This window comes from Primulina tabacum, chromosome 16 (assembly GCF_025594145.1).
Source record: "Primulina tabacum isolate GXHZ01 chromosome 16, ASM2559414v2, whole genome shotgun sequence".
NCBI lineage: Eukaryota > Viridiplantae > Streptophyta > Magnoliopsida > Lamiales > Gesneriaceae > Primulina > Primulina tabacum.
In genome coordinates, this window is record NC_134565.1 from 29,336,688 (window position 1) to 29,355,203 (window position 18,516).

The 18,516-nt window shown below is 39.9% G+C and overlaps 1 protein-coding gene across 1 annotated transcript; it reads right to left on the bottom strand.

Moving 5' to 3' along the window:
- Positions 1 to 9,681: 9,681 nt before the first annotated feature.
- On the bottom strand, positions 9,682 to 18,299 carry LOC142528468 (uncharacterized). Its single transcript, XM_075633520.1, has 5 exons — positions 17,468 to 18,299; positions 16,878 to 17,017; positions 16,580 to 16,763; positions 15,110 to 15,310; positions 9,682 to 9,776 (listed from the first exon to the last, which is right to left on the bottom strand). Exons 1-5 carry the CDS (start codon positions 18,297 to 18,299, stop codon positions 9,682 to 9,684), a joined length of 1,452 nt encoding a protein of 483 aa, XP_075489635.1.
- Positions 18,300 to 18,516: the final 217 nt, after the last annotated feature.

An 18,516-nucleotide genomic window follows, 5' to 3' on the forward strand; every position in this document is an offset into this window, starting at 1 on the left:
ATATAACCTCAGCCCAAGCTGTGGCTCCCTCCAGAAGTACCCTCTCCGGCCTCCTGATATCCTGGAGTACCTGCCATTGTCCACACACAAAGACAACAACAGCCCCCATTGGGGGTGAGCAAAGCTCCGTATGGAACAACCAATCATATATACCACATATATCTAAGCAATGATATATGGTATGCAATGCATTATGTCGTGGAGGTATCGGGTCAAATGCCCATCCACTGAGCACATGTCAGAATCAATCGAATCGCTATCAAATCAATGCTCGAGCTGGCACACCGGCCAATATGGGATACTCGTATGATAGCGTCGGCAAAGCGCCATCAAATCCCAAATCTCATATCCAATCATATGGGGCCACAATTGTCTATGCTTTACGGGTCATATAATACCGGCATAACGATTGTGTTCACAAACCCCGGAATCCAATCCAATCATATCAAGGTATCCAAGGATCATAGCTCAACGTGCATGTCATGTATCGATGTATGCATAAAATGATGTGTGTTAACAAAACATTTATTTTATACATCGATATCTCAATCTCAATGTCATGTATGCCACATCAATCAACAAATAAGGCATATAGACACATAATCTCATTCCAATCAATCAAATCAATCCGACATATATCATATAATACAGATACCTGTCGTATGTTACCCGGTCGCAACATACCTCAATTCTTCGTTTCCAGTTGATGTAGCCTGAAGATATTGTTATTACACTTTATCTACATCAATAACATACTCATTCCAATCAATAACATACTCCAAAATCATTAATATGAGTTTCAAATATCATTTGAAACTTCAAAAATTCATATCAAATCAAATTCATATCATAATTCAATTCCGACTTCGAATATGAGTTTCTTGTCGGTTATTCTATCACATATCATAAATTCAACTTCAAATACATGCTATTCCAGCACTTTGATATTTAGAGCTGCTGGAACTAGAAGAAAATTACCTCAGTCAGAAGCCCTCAACGCGACGATCACAAATATATAATTTGTTTCGCGTTTAGACAGCGTTTCGAAGTCGATTTGGAAGAAAGAATTTCGAAATCTCTCGAATTTCCTCGAAGTTATCGTATAAGAAATGAAGAAAGAAAGAACAAAATTCTCATTCTTATCCTCATCCCTCTCGCGCTCGGGCGGTAGAATTCTCGCGCCCGAGCGCGTTCTACCGCCCGAGCGCGAGACATTCTGCCCCCGACTTTCACTAGTACCGCGCTCGGGCGGTCACAAACTACCGCTCGGACGCGGCATGTTCTGCCCGCATACTCATTTAACATACCCTGGCGCTCTGGCGGTCATTTTCTACCGCCCGGGCGCCACACATTCTGTACAAATATTTATTTTTTGTACTATATTGGCGTCCGGCCTCTCCACTCGAGCTCTTACAACGTCAATTCATATTCAATATTCATTTTCTCAATTTCATTGTCATAATATACATCAAATACATAATCACATATCAATTTCATGAATTATCGATAATCACACAGGATTTACGATAACACGATACACGGTCCTTACATTTCTCCCCCTCTTAAAAGATTTCGTCCTCGAAATCTCAAACATCTCTATATACATAACATTGGCGAACATACATATGTCACCAGTTATAGTACATATCAAAGCTAAAATCAGTAAAAGGATCAGAATACATCGAATACAATGGAACAGATGGATTAGCATCAAATAAATGCGGATATGAATCTCGCATCTTGCTCTCCAATTCCCATGTTGATTCTTCAACACCATGTCGTGTCCATTGCACTCGTACTAAAGGAATCGATTTATTTCTCAATATCTTTTACTTTCGATCCATAATACGAACAGGTTGTTCGACATAGGAAAGAGAAGGATCCAGTTCAACCTCGTCAGGTGCAAGTACATGTGATGGATCGGGTTCATATTTCCTCAGCATAGAAACATGAAACACATCATGCAGATAAAGCTGGTGGTAATGCCAATCGATACGCAAGATCACCAACTCGGTCCAGAATCTCGTATGGACCAACATAACGAGGAGATAATTTCCCTCGCATGCCAAATCGAACAGTGCCTCTAAAGGGAGATATTTTCAAAAATACTCTGTCACCTTTCTGGAATTCCAAGGGTCGTCTTCGTTTATTCGCATAACTCATTTGACGATCCTGAGCAGCTTCCATCCGCTGCCGAATCAACTGAACCTTATCGTTCATTTCCTGTATCATTTCAGGTCCAGTCAATTGTCTCTCACCAATCTCATCCCAGAATAATGGTGATCTACATCGTCTCCCATATAGAGCTTCAAACGGTGTCATACCGATACTCGTCTGAAAACTATTATTATAAGAAAATTCGACCAATGGTAAGGCATCTTGCCATCCCATTCTGAAGTCCATCACAATCGCACGCAACATATCCTCTAGAGTCTGAATCGTACGCTCGGTCTGGCCATCAGTTTGAGGATGATAAGCAGTACTCATAGCCAAACGTGTACCCATCGCTTCCTGAAAACTACCCCAGAATTTAGAAGCAAATCTGGGATCACGATCAGATACAATCGAGACTGGCACACCGTGCAGTCTCACAACATTCTCAATGTATAAACGGGTCATTCTCTTATAAGGATAAGTCCGTTCATACGGAATAAAATGCGCAGATTTCGAAAGTCGATCAATAATCACCCAAATAGCATCACAGCCCTTGGGCGAACGAGGTAAATAAGTCACAGAATCCATAGCGATATGTTCCCAATTCCATTTCGGGATTTCAAGACTATGGAGCAATCCTCCCGGTTTCATTCTCTCGGCTTTTACTTGCTGGCAGACAAGACATTTCGAAATAAACTCAGCAATGTCCTTCTTCATATGTTTCCACCAGAATTGAGGTCTCAATGTCAAATACATCTTTCGACCTCCAGGGTGAATACTGTATTTGCTACAATGTGCTTCTCGAAGAAGGGCAGATTTCAAATCAGAATCATCAGGAACTACCAGCCGACCATTAAGTCGTAAAGAACCATCAGAAGAAATCTGAAATCCAGACTGATGTCCAGCAGATACAAGTTCTTTCGACTTTTGGATCTGAGCATCGCTTCGTTGGGCCTTTCGTATCTTCGATATCAAATTCGGCTCAATTTGCAATGCTGAGACAGTAACAGAATTCCAATTCGAGTGAAAAGTCCAGCCAGAAGTACAAATATCCTCATGTACCTTGGCGACACAAACAGAAGTTAAAACAGAATCATAAACTTTCCGACTAAGGGCATCCGCAGTAACATTCACCGATCCAGGGTGATATTGAATCTCACAATCAAAGTCCTTCAAGAGATCCATCCACCTGCGTTGCCTCATATTCAAATCAGATTGAGAAAAGAGATATTTCAAACTCTTATGGTCCGAATATATAACAAACTTTTCTCCGTACAAATAATGGCGCCAAATTTTCAGAGCAAACACAATGGCGGCCAATTCGAGATCATGAACAGGATAACGTGTTTCATGAGATTTCAATTGACGAGATGCATAAGCAACCACTTTTCCATGTTGCATCAAAACACAGCCCAAACCTTTACCAGACGCATCTGTACATACCACAAATCCTCCGGTACCTGAAGGAATCGTAAGCACAGGTGCTGTGGTCAATCTCGTCTTCAATTCAAGAAAACTAGCTTCACATTCATCTGACCAAATGAATCGCTGATTCTTCTATGTCAGTTGAGTAATAGGTTTAGCTATTTTCGAAAATCCTTCAATAAAACGACGATAATATCCAGCCAAACCCATGAAGCTACGGATCTCAGGAACATTCGTAGGTCTCGGCCAATTCAATACAGCTTCGACCTTAGCAGGATCAACAGATATGCCATGTCTTGAAATGACGTGGCCCAAAAATACCACTCTGTCCATCCAAAATTCACATTTGGACAATTTGGCATATAAATGACTAGTACGAAGAGTTTGAAGTACCAGTCTCAAATGTTCAGCATGCTCCTTTTTCGATTTCGAATATACAAGAATATCATCGATAAATACAATAACGAATCGGTCCAGATAATCTCGGAAGACACGATTCATTAAGTCCATAAAAATAGCAGGAGCATTCGTAAGACCGAAAGGCATAACCAGAAATTCATAGTGGCCATACCTCGTACGAAAAGCAGTTTTGGGCACATCTTCGTCTCGAACTCGTACTTGATGATACCCAGAACGAAGATCAATCTTCGAGTATACAGAAGTACCTTGAAGCTGATCAAACAAATCATCAATACGAGGAAGTGGGTACTTGTTTTTCACAGTAGCCCAATTCAATTGCCTATAATCAATACACATTTGCATCATACCATCTTTCTTTCGAACAAATAAAACTGGAGCTCCCCAAGGTGATACACTCGGTCGAATATATCCCTTATCGAGAAGATCCTGTAATTGTTGTTTCAATTCTTTCAATTCCAATGGTGCCATGCGATAAGGAGCTTTCGAAATAGGCGCAATCCCCGGCACAAGATCAATACTAAACTCAACTTCTCGATGAGGAAGAAAATCAGGAATCTCATCGGGAAATACATCTGGGAATTCTTTCGCAACAGGAATCTCAGATAAAGAAGACTCCTTCTTCGAAATATCAATAGCGTAGATAAGATAACCTTCATCTCCGCTAGTCAACAATCGGGACATTTCCAAGGAAGATACCAATGGAATTTTGGCTTGGGAACCCTTGCCATAAAAATTCCACTTGGGTCCATCAATCGGTCGAAATCGAACCACCCCATGACAACAATCAACAGTAGCTCGATTCGTCATTAAGATATTCATGCCAACAATACAATCAAAGTCGTGCATTGGGAGGACAATCAAATTCAGAAATACCACATTATCCTCATATATCAATACACAATTATGCACAACTCTTTCAGACAAAATAATCTTCCCTGCTGGCGTGGCTATCGACAAAGTATCATACAACGGGGTACACTCAATATCGTGAGATGCAACAAATGCATGAGATATGAATGAATGAGATGCTCCTGTATCAAATAAAACACGTGCAGGATAATCGCAAAGCGTGCAAATACCTGCAATCACGCCTCCAGGAGCTTCTCTCGCCTGATCCTCAGTCATGGCATACACTCTCACTTGAGGAGAAACTTGGGTACTCTGACCACCCGGTCCTCGATATCGTGGGACACTCGACTGCTGAAACGATGGAACAGGAACAGCAGGTCTCGTCATACCAGGGCCACCTCTAAATCCTGGCTGGGGTTGAACAGAAGTCGTACCCCTGTTCGGACATACTCGAGAGAAATGGCCTTCCTGCCCACATTGATAACAAGTACCAAACATACCTCGACACTACTCGATAGTATGTTTGCCTCCACAATGGCTACAATAGGGAGCAATCACAGGACTCCCTCTCTGTGATCCACTAGAGCTCGAAGAAGACGAAGAAACAAAACCAGTCTTCTTGAACTTCTTACCTCTCGTCCGCAAAGTAGGCTGCTGAGCTGACACCGGAGGTGGAGGAGTATACTGTGGACCTCCTCTCCTAAGTCCAGCCTCGGCTGCCTTGGCTCGTTCAACTGCCTCTGCGTAGCTGGTAGGCAATCCAGAGACAACATAAGTATATATAGCAGGATGTAAACCATTTACAAACCTGTTATATTTTGCCCTCGCATTCCCAGCTACGTGAGGTGCATACTTCAACAACGTAGAAAATTTCGAGGCATACTCTGCAACAGTCATCGTTCCCTGCTGCAGATTATTGAATTCATTCTCCTGTGCAGTATAATAAGATGGAGGAGAATACTGCTCCAAAAACTGGGCCTTGAAGACATCCCATGTGACTTCAATCCCGGCTTCCTTCAGTCCAATCTCAGCGGCTTCCCACCAAGATTTAGCTCGGTCTTTCAGCTGATACAAAGAAAGTTTCAGTCTCCGAGCCTTAGAATACTCAACAATATTAAACAGGTGCTCGATATCCTTTAGCCAGGCCTCAGCTCTTTCAGCACTCTCAGTGCCAAAGAACCTCGGTGGTTTTAGATCCTGGAATCGAGCCATCACTACATCCATGGACAATCCTTCAAATTGCCCAACAATCCTCTCAGTACTGCTACTCGCAGTTTCATTTGTGGGATCCATCTACAAATCAAAAGATGAATATCACAATTTCATAATCTCATCATCTCATATCATCAATCTCATCAGATACTTACTCGAATAAAATCAAGTAGGAGCAAGTAATACAAATAATTCAAACACAAGCGCACAATTCATTTGTGCCTATTCAAGTGTACACAAAACTCAATCGAGCATTCCCAGCTATGCTCTGATACCACTCTGTGTGGGGCCCTTAGCTCCTAATCGTTATTACAATGCAATCTGATTAGGGTTAATTAATTACAGCGGAAAACGAGTTTAAATTTTCTTTACAATGAGCCCAAATCATTTTATTTGAATACTAACAATAGTATTTAATCTCACGTCATAAACATGCCCACACGAAATCAAAATCTATCATATACAAACAACTCACATTCTCGGGACATGCCCCGGTATATAGATACATATACATATATACTGGGAACAAGACAAAACATAAAACCTCAGCCCAAGTTGTGGCTCCCTCCAGAAGTACCCTCTCCGGCCTCCTGATATCCTGGAGTACCTGCCATTGTCCACACACAAAGACAACAACAGCCCCCCTTGGGGGTGAGCAAAGCTCCGTATGGAACAACCAATCATATATACCACAGATATCTAAGCAATGATATATGGTATGCAATGCATGTATGTCGTGGAGGTATCGGGTCAAATGCCCATCCACTGAGCACATGTCAGAATCAATCGAATCGCTATCAAATCAATGCTCGAGCTGGCACACCGGCCAATATGGGATACTCGTATGATAGCGTCGGCAAAGCGCCATCAAATCCCAAATCTCATATCCAATCATATGGGGCCACAATTGTCTATGCTTTACGGGTCATATAATACCGGCATAGCGATTGTGTTCACAAACCCCGGAATCCAATCCAATCATATCAAGGTATCCAAGGATCATAGCTCAACGTGCATGTCATGTATCGATGTATGCATAAAATGATGTGTGTTAACAAAACATTTATTTTATATATCGATATCTCAATCTCAATGTCATGTATGCCACATCAATCAACAAATAAGGCATATAGACACATAATCTCATTCCAATCAATCAAATCAATCCGACATATATCATATAATACAGATACATGTCGTATGTTACCCGATCGCAACATACCTCAATTCTTCGTTTCCAGTTGATGTAGCCTGAAGATATTGATATTACACTTTATCTACATCAATAACATACTCATTCCAATCAATAACATACTCCAAAATCATTAATATGAGTTTCAAATATCATTTGAAACTTCAAAAATTCATATCAAATCAAATTCATATCATAATTCAATTCCGACTTCGAATATGAGTTTCTTGTCGGTTATTCTATCACATATCATAAATTCAACTTCAAATACATGCTATTCCAGCACTTTGATATTTAGAGCTGCTGGAACTAGAAGAAAATTACCTCAGTCAGAAGCCCTCAACGCGACGATCACAAATATATAATTTGTTTCGCGTTTAGACAGCGTTTCGAAGTCGATTTGGAAGAAAGAATTTCGAAATCTCTCGAATTCCCTCGAAGTTATCGTATAAGAAATGAAGAAAGAAAGAACAAAATTCTCATTCTTATCCTCATCCCTCTCGCGCTCGGGCGATAGAATTCTCGCGCCCGAGCGCGAGACATTCTACCCCCGGCTTTCACTAGTACCGCGCTCGGGCGGTCACAAACTACCGCTCGGACGCGGCATGTTCTGCCCGCATACTCATTTAACATACCCTGGCGCTCGGACGGTCATTTTCTACCGCCCGGGCGCCACACATTTTGTACAAATATTTATTTTTTGTACTATATTGGCGTCCGGCCTCTCCACTCGAGCTCTTACAACGTCAATTCATATTCAATATTCATTTTCTCAATTTCATTGTCATAATATACATCAAATACATAATCACATATCAATTTCATGAATTATCGATAATCACACAGGATTTACGATAACACGATACACGGTCCTTACAGAATGGTTCCATCAAATATTTTAATTTTGATAGTACCGACCCCAGCGATTTCCAAGGCATGATAATTTCCCATGAATACAGACCCTCCAGAGACTGGTTCATAATGATCAAACAATTCTCTTTGAGACGTCATGTGCCATGTCGCTCCTGAATCCATAATCCATAATCCATGTGTCACAAAATTTGTGACTGCCTTCTGCAACTTTTGTCGCTTCGCTGAATAATATTTCACCAATGCCTGAAGTACTGGCCACATTTCCTTGAGAATTCTTCTCGATACTCGTACACTCTTTCTTGAAGTGCCCTTTACCACCACATTTAAAGCAGTAAATATTTTTCTTCTTACTTCTAGACTTTGATCTACCTCGTCTTTGGCTCCCACTGGAGTCACGGTCCATAAATCTTCCTCTTATCATCGGCAAAGCCTATGCCTGCTTCGAAGTTACCAACCTATCTTCTTTGTTCTTGTGTCGGCTTTCTTCTCCGAGAACCGCAGTTAAGACATCGTCGAATTTTAGAAAGCCTATAAGAATATTGTTGGTAATGTTGATGATAAGTTGATCATATGAATCTGGTAGACATTGAAGTAGAAGCTCCGCACGTTCATTTTCCCCTATTTTATGCCCCATGGAAGTGAGTTGGGCAAATAGAGTATTTAGTGTATTGATATGTACGGTCATCGATGAGGATTCCACCATCCGAATAGTATAAAGCCTTCTCTTTAGGAAAATCATGTTTTGTAAAGTCTTGACTTCGTACATCTTTGTCAGAGTATCCCAGATAACTTTGGCTATTTTTATCTCAGAGATACTTGACAAAACTTCGTCTGCTATAGCCAAGTGTAAATTGGCAACAGCATTATCATTCATCTCATTCCAGTTTCCATCATCCGCAATCTCCACCGGTCTATCTCCAATAGCCGCCAAACAATTCTCCTTTCTTAAAACTGCTTGTATCTTTATTTTTCACAGCATAAAATTGCTTCCATTGAACTTTGCTATCTCGTACCTGCCCGCCATTATGTCTACAACAATTTAAGTAGACTGGAAAAAATAATCCCGCCTTAAATAAAAAATCTCAAAAAAATCTTTTCTGATGTGGAAGATCAGTCTAGGCTGCAACCACAAAGCATACTCAGAATTTTAAGAAATTTTAAACCAATGATCTGATACCACTTGTTGGTCCCACGTGCGGAATTTGAGATAATAAAACCCGAAAATAAAGAATAAACTGGACACCGAGATTTATGTGGAAAACCCCTAAAAAGTATTAAGGTAAAAACCACGGGCAAGATGAAAAGAATTCAACTATAATATTTTGTGGTGTACAACTCACTCACTGTGTTTCCAAAGAGAACACACACTCTCTTAATACAGGAGAACAAACACCTCACGAATAGTATAGAACTAAGCACTTAAATGCTATAAGATGAAAGAAAACTCGAAGAAAGGATGATATGAAATGAAGGAATGAGGCACCTATTTATAGTAGAATTTTGAAGTGTGAAACAGTGTATAAAACGCGTTCCATCTGAACGTATCATCCGAAATTTCAGAATATTTCATCCAAAATTTCAACGTGCGTTATCATCACAGGTGCATTTAATGCATTTCCTATTTGCCTATTTGTCGACAAAAAAACCCAACCTAGTAAGGGAAAAAAATGAAGAGCCACAAAACATAGAAACTATGATCACGAAACACTTCGTAAAAAAAATCCCAGTAACAAGAAATCAAGAAGCTCTAGTTGCAGCATAACAAATCTTAAAAAATCAAGAAACAAGTAATTCCCACATACCTTGGTCAAAAAGGGACGTCGGTGAGTGAGGATCACGGTGATGATTCGGCCAGACCTTGGAATGGCGGAGATTAGGTGGCATCGTGGGGGTGAGAAAATTTTTGTCGCTAGAGGATCAGTTTTTATTTTCAAATTAAAAGTTTTGTGAAATAATTTTTAAAAAAAAGAATAAATAAATGAGGTGGACTTTATTTCAGAGGTTCTCATTAAAGGCAAACACCACAGTTTTATAGTCAAAAAAATGTATACAGATTGATACTCACTAGAAATATATGGTTCAGTTTCATCAGATGATACTAGCCCGAATGCGGAACTTGCAGTTTGTTTGATAATGATCGAGTTATATTGCTTCTTCGGCCCGAACCGAGGGACTGAAATCATAAAGAAGACCGTTAGAAGGGGGCCGCGAGGGTGTTCCAGCGTAGACCCTGCGACTCTCAATTCAGGTACTGAGAATAAAATGAGAAAGCAGCTAGGGACGCTGCTGAGAATTAATATAGTGAATGGATCAATTAGGCTCTCAAACCTGATATTTATAAGAGAGTACATGAGTGTAACGTATCGTACTTTTACTACTTCAAAATTTGCGGAAAAATTAAAAATTTTCTTAAACATAAAATTTCATACGGTCGTCACTTGTCATTTAACTTAATAATATTAAAATCAACATTCCCAACTAATATTTTCCAACAAAGTACTTATTTCAAATCATCTCACATCCAACATAAAAACATAATATTTTAAAGTTTTCAATAAACATAAACATAGTGGTCCTCGGGTTTAGCCTTTCGCTCAGTCCAAGCCTGCCCCTTGGTCGCCACCTCCTGTCTCCTCCTCAACGTACTCACCTGCATCGTTCAAGTCTAGTGAGTCTAAAGACTCAACACGTATAAACTGGGAATAACGAGTATTACATAATAAAACCACATACAACTTCAAAATATAACATATATACTTGAAACTTAAACTTTCATAATAACTTTGAACTCTCATAAACTTCTTTGAACTTAAACATACATACTTTGAAACTTGAATTTGCATAATAACTTGAACTTTCATAAACTTGAGCTTTGCATAAACTTTGAACATACATGCATACATAATATGACGTGCCATCACATAAACTTTTCTTTAAATATGCTTTCATACTTCAACATACTTAACTTCATCATTTTGCGTAGAGGATGTTTCAAAGCAAGTGACCCATAACATAATAAATATCTGATCAGACAAACCACAGTACTGGGCTGACAGGGACGTATCCACTGCCACGTACATGAGATCCCTGTTCATAATTTAACAGGCCAGTTGATCCACGTTCATAATTTAACGCTTCACAACCACGATCTAACCCGTTCATAATTTAACGGGCGGATTGGTCCCCGTTCATAATTTAACGCTTTCCAATCCTAACTTCAAACCCGTTCATAATTTAACGGGGTGGAGAGGTCCTCGGCCACGTTCACCGACTTCCAAACCCATTTACTTTTGGTCACAAGACATTTAGCATACCTCAAAAACTTCAAATATTTTCTTTGCACGTCATACATACTTACTTAGCGCTGAGGGATTCGTTGGATGTCAATCGTGTCGTTGCTGCAACATACTAACATGAATTCATAAGCTTAACGTGTACAACTTAAACGTAAAAGTCATGCTTAATCTCAAGCTAAATAATTTCTTAGAACATTCTATAATTTCTCACCACTTGACCTTGTAAAACATTAATGTTAAATCATACCATAACACCTCAAACCAAACCTTAAGTGATAAAATATTTATCCCAAAAACTGAAGCTACACGGACCCCGTACCCAGGTCAGGCCCCGGGTCTGTGTAGGTACTGCCTCATATGTGTCATGTAAAAGAAGGAGCACGGACCCCGTCCCTAGGTCCGTGTACGGGTCCGTGTCTGTGCGTTTAAATATGTGTCGAAGAAATGAGAAGGCACGAACCCCGTGCTAACCTCCGTCGTCCGTGTCCGTCTGCCCAACGAATTATTTGATGAAAATTTTATGACATGTCTATTCTCCCAATTAACACATAATGCATCAAGATTTCACACTATGAGACCATTCTAGGACACCATAACAATGAACTAAACTTTTATAATCACCCTACAATTTATACGACCCAAAAATACTGTCATTTATATTAAAGTTTATTTCTTACGACTTCTTAATAATTCAAGCTTTTAACGACATGAATCGAAACCTCAAAAATACTCTAAACTTCATTACTAACTTTCTTATATGCAGCAACGATCACCCATCGATCCCCAACAAAGCCTGCAACATAAAAACTTCAAGAACACATTAAAATTCATAACTTTCTTGAAACACGATTTGAGCAGTCATACGAAAAACATCATAACTCACTCGTTTTTAATCCAAATAACTCGAAATTTATATCAAATCGAACGTATCGAAAAGATCTATGTTTTTGTAGTTGAAAGTTTTCTCAAAATATGTACCGAAAAATTGCAGTTTTCGAAAGAACATCAAAACAGGAATTTTCGGATCTAATTTGAGCAGTCATACTAAAAATACAATAACTCACTCGTTTTTAATCCAAATAACTCGAATTTTATATCAAATCGAACGGATCAAAAAGATCTACGTTTTTGTAGTTGAAAGTTTTCTCAAAATATGTACCGAAAAATTGCAGTTTTCGAAAGAACATCAAAACAGGAATTTTCGGATCTAATTTGAGCAGTCATACTAAAAACACAATAACTCACTCGTTTTTAATCCAAATAACTCGAATTTTTATATCAAATCGAACGTATCAAAAAGATCTACGTTTTTGTAGTTGAAAGTTTTCGCAAAATATGTACAGAAAAATCTCAGTTTTCGAAAGACCATCATAACACGAAATTTCAACTCCAAAAATACTTCCAAATACATTCGGTAGATTTTTCTGCTCAAACTTCTACATCATACATACATTTTTATGCTTAAAAACAACTTAATACATAATATGACATGATCGATGCAGCAAGAACAGATTATACGTGCCTTTTGATATTTAAAAATACCGAAACGACGATACCGAAGCGGAGATGATACGGGAGACGATCCGGGACGAACTTAGCTCAATTTCTTCAAAGAAAACTTACTAAATATATGCTGGAAATTTTTAGAGGAGATGTTCTCGTTGAATGAAAAAAAAAGAAGGAAGAAAATGAAATAAATAAATTGAGATAGGAGTGTTTTAAAAACACAACCTTCTCTTTAGTCAAAAAGTTTAATAACATGTTTTGTTTTGTGTTTTGTGTTGTGTGTGTGTACGTGTATATGTGTGTGTAAATGTGTGAGTGTGTGTGTGAGTCAAAGTGTGTGTGCTTGTGTGTTGATATATATATGTGTATATATATATATACCTACATATATATAAACAATTGTAACATATGTATTTAATATACTAAAAAATCTATTTAAAAACATTTAACATACTAATTTAAAATAAATCTCATATTAACCCCATTATAAATTTTAAATTTAAATAAGATGCACAAATACTACAACTTTAAAATTTTAAAATCAATTAATCATTTAAATAATTAAGCTCTTAAATTACTAAAATTAATTAAATTATTTAAAATACTCCATCCTTATCTTAAATAAAATACTGCATTAAAATTTACTAAAAAAAATCGTCCCTATCTCCTTTCCTCGATCTCGCCTCGAATAATCGCCTGAAACATAAAACTCTAGAAAACATTTTAACATACATTAAATAAACATAAATAATTAAAATAATAAATTTCATAAATTAAATATATGCATGGATTTTACGTATACTATTTTGGGCTTTACAATATCTCCCCCCCTTATAAAAATTTCGTCCTCGAAATTAAGTCTTACTGAACAACTTTGGGTAGCGGATTCTCATATCTGCTTCAGCTTCCCAAGTGGCCTCCTCCACTGATTGATTCAGCCACTGGACTTTGACTAACTTAGTCGTCTTATTTCGAAGTCTACGCTCTTGTCTGTCTAAAATTTTAATCGGTCTTTCCTCATAAGACAAGTCTGGAGTCAACTGCAATGGCTCATGGCTCAGAACATGCGAAGGATTTGCTAGATACTTCCTCAACATCGAAACGTGAAATACATTGTGCACTCCGGCCAAATTCGGCGGTAGGGCTACACGATAAGCTAGTGTTCCAACTCTGTCAAGAATCTCGAACGGTCCAATAAATCTCGGACTCAGCTTACCTCTCTTCCCAAATCTCATAACACCCTTCATAGGTGTTATCTTAACAAATACATGATCACCTACAGCAAATTCAAGATCTCTCCTTCTCTTATCAGCATAACTCTTCTGACGACCCTGGGCGGTCTTCATTCTGTCACGAATCTTAACCACCACATCTGCAGTCTGCTGAACTATTTCTGGACCAAGTTCTGCTCTCTCACCAACTTCATCCCAATGAACTGGCGATCTGCACTTTCGTCCATACAAAGCTTCATAAGGAGCCATACCTATTGATGATTGAAAACTGTTATTGTAGGTAAACTCCACAAGTGGTAGTTTAGACTCCCAAGTCCCATGAAAATCAATCATACAAGCTCTCAACAAATCCTCTAATATCTGAATCACTCGCTCAGACTGGCCATCTGTCTGAGGGTGAAATGCAGTACTGAATAACAATTTCGTCCCCATGGCTGCATGTAAACTTTTCCAGAAGGACGATGTAAACCTCGGATCCCTGTCTGACACAATAGAAACTGGAATCCCATGCAAACGAATTATCTCCCTTATATAAAGATCCGCATACTGCGTCATGGAGAAAGTCGTCTTCACTGGTAAGAAATGTGCTGACTTAGTTAGTCGATCCACTATAACCCAAATGGCATTGGATCCTCTGACTGACCTCGGCAAACCAACAACAAAATCCATGGTGATATTCTCCCATTTCCACTCTGGAATGGGAAGTGACTTAAGCATCCCTGCTGGTCTCTGATGCTCTGCTTTCACCTGCTGACAAGTGAGACATTCTGATACATATCTGCGGATATCTCGTTTCATCCCTGGCCACCAATACAAAATTTGCAAGTCTTTGTACATCTTGGTACCTCCTGGGTGAATAGAATACGGAGATGCATGTGCCTCTGACAAAATATCCTGTCTGATTGAATCACCACTAGGCACCCACATTCTATCTTTGTATCTCACAATACCATCTGACACTGTGTAGAGAACACTGCCCTTCGCTTCATCTTTTAGTCTCCATTTCTGTAGTTGCTCATCTGAAGACTGTCCTGCTCGAATACGATCTAGCAAGGAAGATTTGACTGTCAGATTAGACAGCTTAGGAGCTTTGCCCTTACGATAAACTTCCAAGTCAAACCTTTGAATCTCATACTGAAGAGATCTCTGAGCTGATAAATGAGCTATGACTGCAACTTTTCTGCTCAATGCGTCTGCGACAACATTAGCTTTTCCCGGATGATAGCTAATTTCACAGTCGTAATCCTTAACCAGTTCTAACCAACGTCTCTGTCTCATATTTAATTCTTTCTGTGTGAAGAAATATTTGAGACTCTTGTGATCAGTGAAAATCTGACATTTCTCACCGTATAGATAGTGTCTCCAAATTTTCAATGCAAAAACAACGGCTGCTAACTCAAGATCATGTGTCGGGTAGTTTTTCTCATGTACCTTCAACTGTCTGGAAGCATAAGCTATGACCCGACCTTGTTGCATCATTACTGCTCCTAAACCGAGCTTAGATGCATCAGTGTATAACACAAAATCTCCTTGCCCTGATGGCATGGCTAACACTGGTGCTGAAATAAGAGCTTGCTTCAAAGTATCGAAGCTCTTCTGACATTCATCGCTCCACACAAACTTAGCATTCTTCTTAGTCAATGAAGTGAGTGGCACTGCTATCGACGAGAATCCTTGAATGAACTTACGGTAGTAACCAGCTAAACCCAGAAAACTTCGGATCTCAGATGCATTCTTTGGTTCAACCCATTCCTTGACAGTTGCTACTTTCGCTGGATCCACCTCGATACCACTACTAGATACTATATGACCCAAAAACGCTACCTTTTCCAACCAAAATTCGCACTTACTGAATTTCGCAAATAACTTGCGACTCTGAAGAATCTGTAAGACTATCCTCAAATGCTGGTTATGTTCTTCATGGCTCTTCGAGTATATGAGGATGTCGTCAATAAATACTATGACGAACTGATCAAGATACTGATGGAATACTCGGTTCATTAGATCCATGAAAATAGCTGGAGCATTCGTTACTCCAAACGGCATCACTAAGAACTCGTAATGCCCATACCGGGTCCTGAAAGCTGTCTTGTGGACATCTGCATCCTTCACTTTCAATTGATGATATCCTGATCGAAAATCTATCTTAGAAAATACAGTAGCTCCTTGCAATTGATCAAACAAATCTTCTATTCTAGGCAATGGATACTTATTCTTGATCGTCACCTTATTTAACTCACGGTAATCGATGCAAAGCCTCATGCTCCCATCTTTCTTTTTCACAAATAGTACAGGTGCTCCCCAAGGTGAGAAACTTGGGCGAATAAATTCCTTGTCCAGAAGCTCCTGTATCTGTTGCTTGAGTTCTAACATCTCAGCTGGAGCTAATCTGTATGGTGCCTTAGAGATTGGCACGGTACCTGGCAGGAGATCGATGGCAAACTCCACTTCTCTATCCGGTGGAAGTCCTGCAACATCATCTGGAAAGACGTCTGGAAAATCTCTGACTACTGGAACATCTGATATAGATGGAGTGGTTACATCAGGTGCTGACACAATACTGGCCAAGAAAGCCTGACACCCTTTGGAAATCAATCTCCTCGCCTGTATACAGGAGATCATGCGAGGAAAATTCCTCCATCTAGCTGGCTCGAATAGAAACTGCTCCATGCCTAATGGTCTGACCAACACTGATCTCTTCTGAAAATCAATAAGAACTCGATTCTTTGTCAACCAATCCATTCCCAAAATGATATCAAACTCTGGCATTGGCAATATAATCAAATCTGCATACACCAAGTGACCCTGCAGTTCTAGATCAATATCTCTGACCACACTGGTGGCTAACAACTCTTCCCCTGATGGAAGTGTCACTGAAAAGTTCACGTCTAGGCCAATGGACTTGATGTCCAAATGATTAGCAAAGGTCTCCGATATAAAGGAGTGAGTGGCTCCTGAATCTATCAGTGCAGTTGTGGCTAATCTCTTTATGAAAATATTTCCTGAGAGATGTTAGCACAACACCAAACTTATATCCCAAAATACTAGCAATTAACTTTAAGCATAGTTGAAATCAATATATTCCAAGTCAATCTAAAATCTTACTAGTACACTAATAATCTCAAATAAAATTTCCACATGCAAGGCAAATAATACCGAGCTTAAATAGAAATGATTACCGGTCATTAGTGTAGTGTCTGGGTTCGCCTCCTGTGCGTGCATGGCGAATACCCTCCCTTGGGTTGGCTGCTTCCACTGAGGACACTGCTTCAGCATGTGATCCGTAGATCCACATTTAAAACACTTGCCTGATCCATACAAGCATGGTCCTGGATGCTGGCGGTTACACTTCGGGCACATTGGGAAAACAACGGGCCTCTGAGGCGCCCCCTGCTGCTGGATAGGACCCTTGCCCCTAGGTGGTCCTTGGTAAGGCTTCTTCCCAGGCTGCCCCTGAAAAGGTTTCTTGTACTGGGGTCGCTGATGCTGATGCTGTGGCTGCGGTGGTGCCTGGTAGGGCCTCTTGCCCAACATATCAGTCTCAATGTCTCTCTGGTCTTGCTCCGCCGCCAGAGCTCCAGAAACGACAGCTGCATATGTAGTAAGGCCAGTTACTCTCACATCACGGCGCAAGACTGGCCGCAAACCACCCATGAAATGCCTCAGTTTTGCTCGAGCATCATTAGCTATGAGTGGCACAAAGTAGCAACCCTGTTCAAACTTTCTCACAAACTCAGCCACACTACTATCTCCCTGTCGTAGTGTCATAAATTCCGTAGTCAAACGGGCCTGTACCTCCTCAGTGAAGTACTTAGCGAAGAACATCTCTTTGAATCCATCCCAAGACAACATCGGCAAATTAACTGCCACCGATGCACTGTCCCACCATCGTCTTGCATCCCCTGCTAGGAGAAAAATGGCACATCGGACTCGATCCACATCCTGCAATTCCATATACTCAAAGATCACCTCTATAGACTTAACCCACTCTTCCGCCACCATAGGATTCGTAGTCCCTGAGAACTTCTGAGGATTCATCTTCTGAAATCTCTCGTACACTGCCTCCGGTTGAGTCCTCGGTCCTGCACCTCCTGCTGCTGGAGCTGGATTCCCCGCAACCTGTGCGAAGAACTGCGTCATAGCTGCAAGCATCTGCGCCTGCATATCTGGAGGTGGAGGAGGAGGAGTGGCTCTTTCCCTATCACGAGACTCTCGGTCCTCATCCCTAGCTCCACGGGCAATCAAACGTCTAGGAGCCATACTGTTCTAAAATTACCCAATACGTAAACCCAACATGCATATGAACATGATATAAATAACATAGGATTCACGTAACTGAACTTAAAAGTATGGACAT

Coding starts and splice junctions, on each gene's coding strand:
- LOC142528468 (XM_075633520.1), bottom strand. CDS start 18,299: ATGACGCAGTTCTTCGCACAGGTTGCGGGGAATCCAGCTCCAGCAGCA. Junction 17,018..17,467: donor ACCATGCTTGTATGGATCAG/GCAAGTGTTTTA, acceptor CACTTCCATCAG/GGGAAGAGTTGTTAGCCACC. Junction 16,764..16,877: donor ATTGGTTGACAAAGAATCGA/GTTCTTATTGAT, acceptor TCCTGTATACAG/GCGAGGAGATTGATTTCCAA.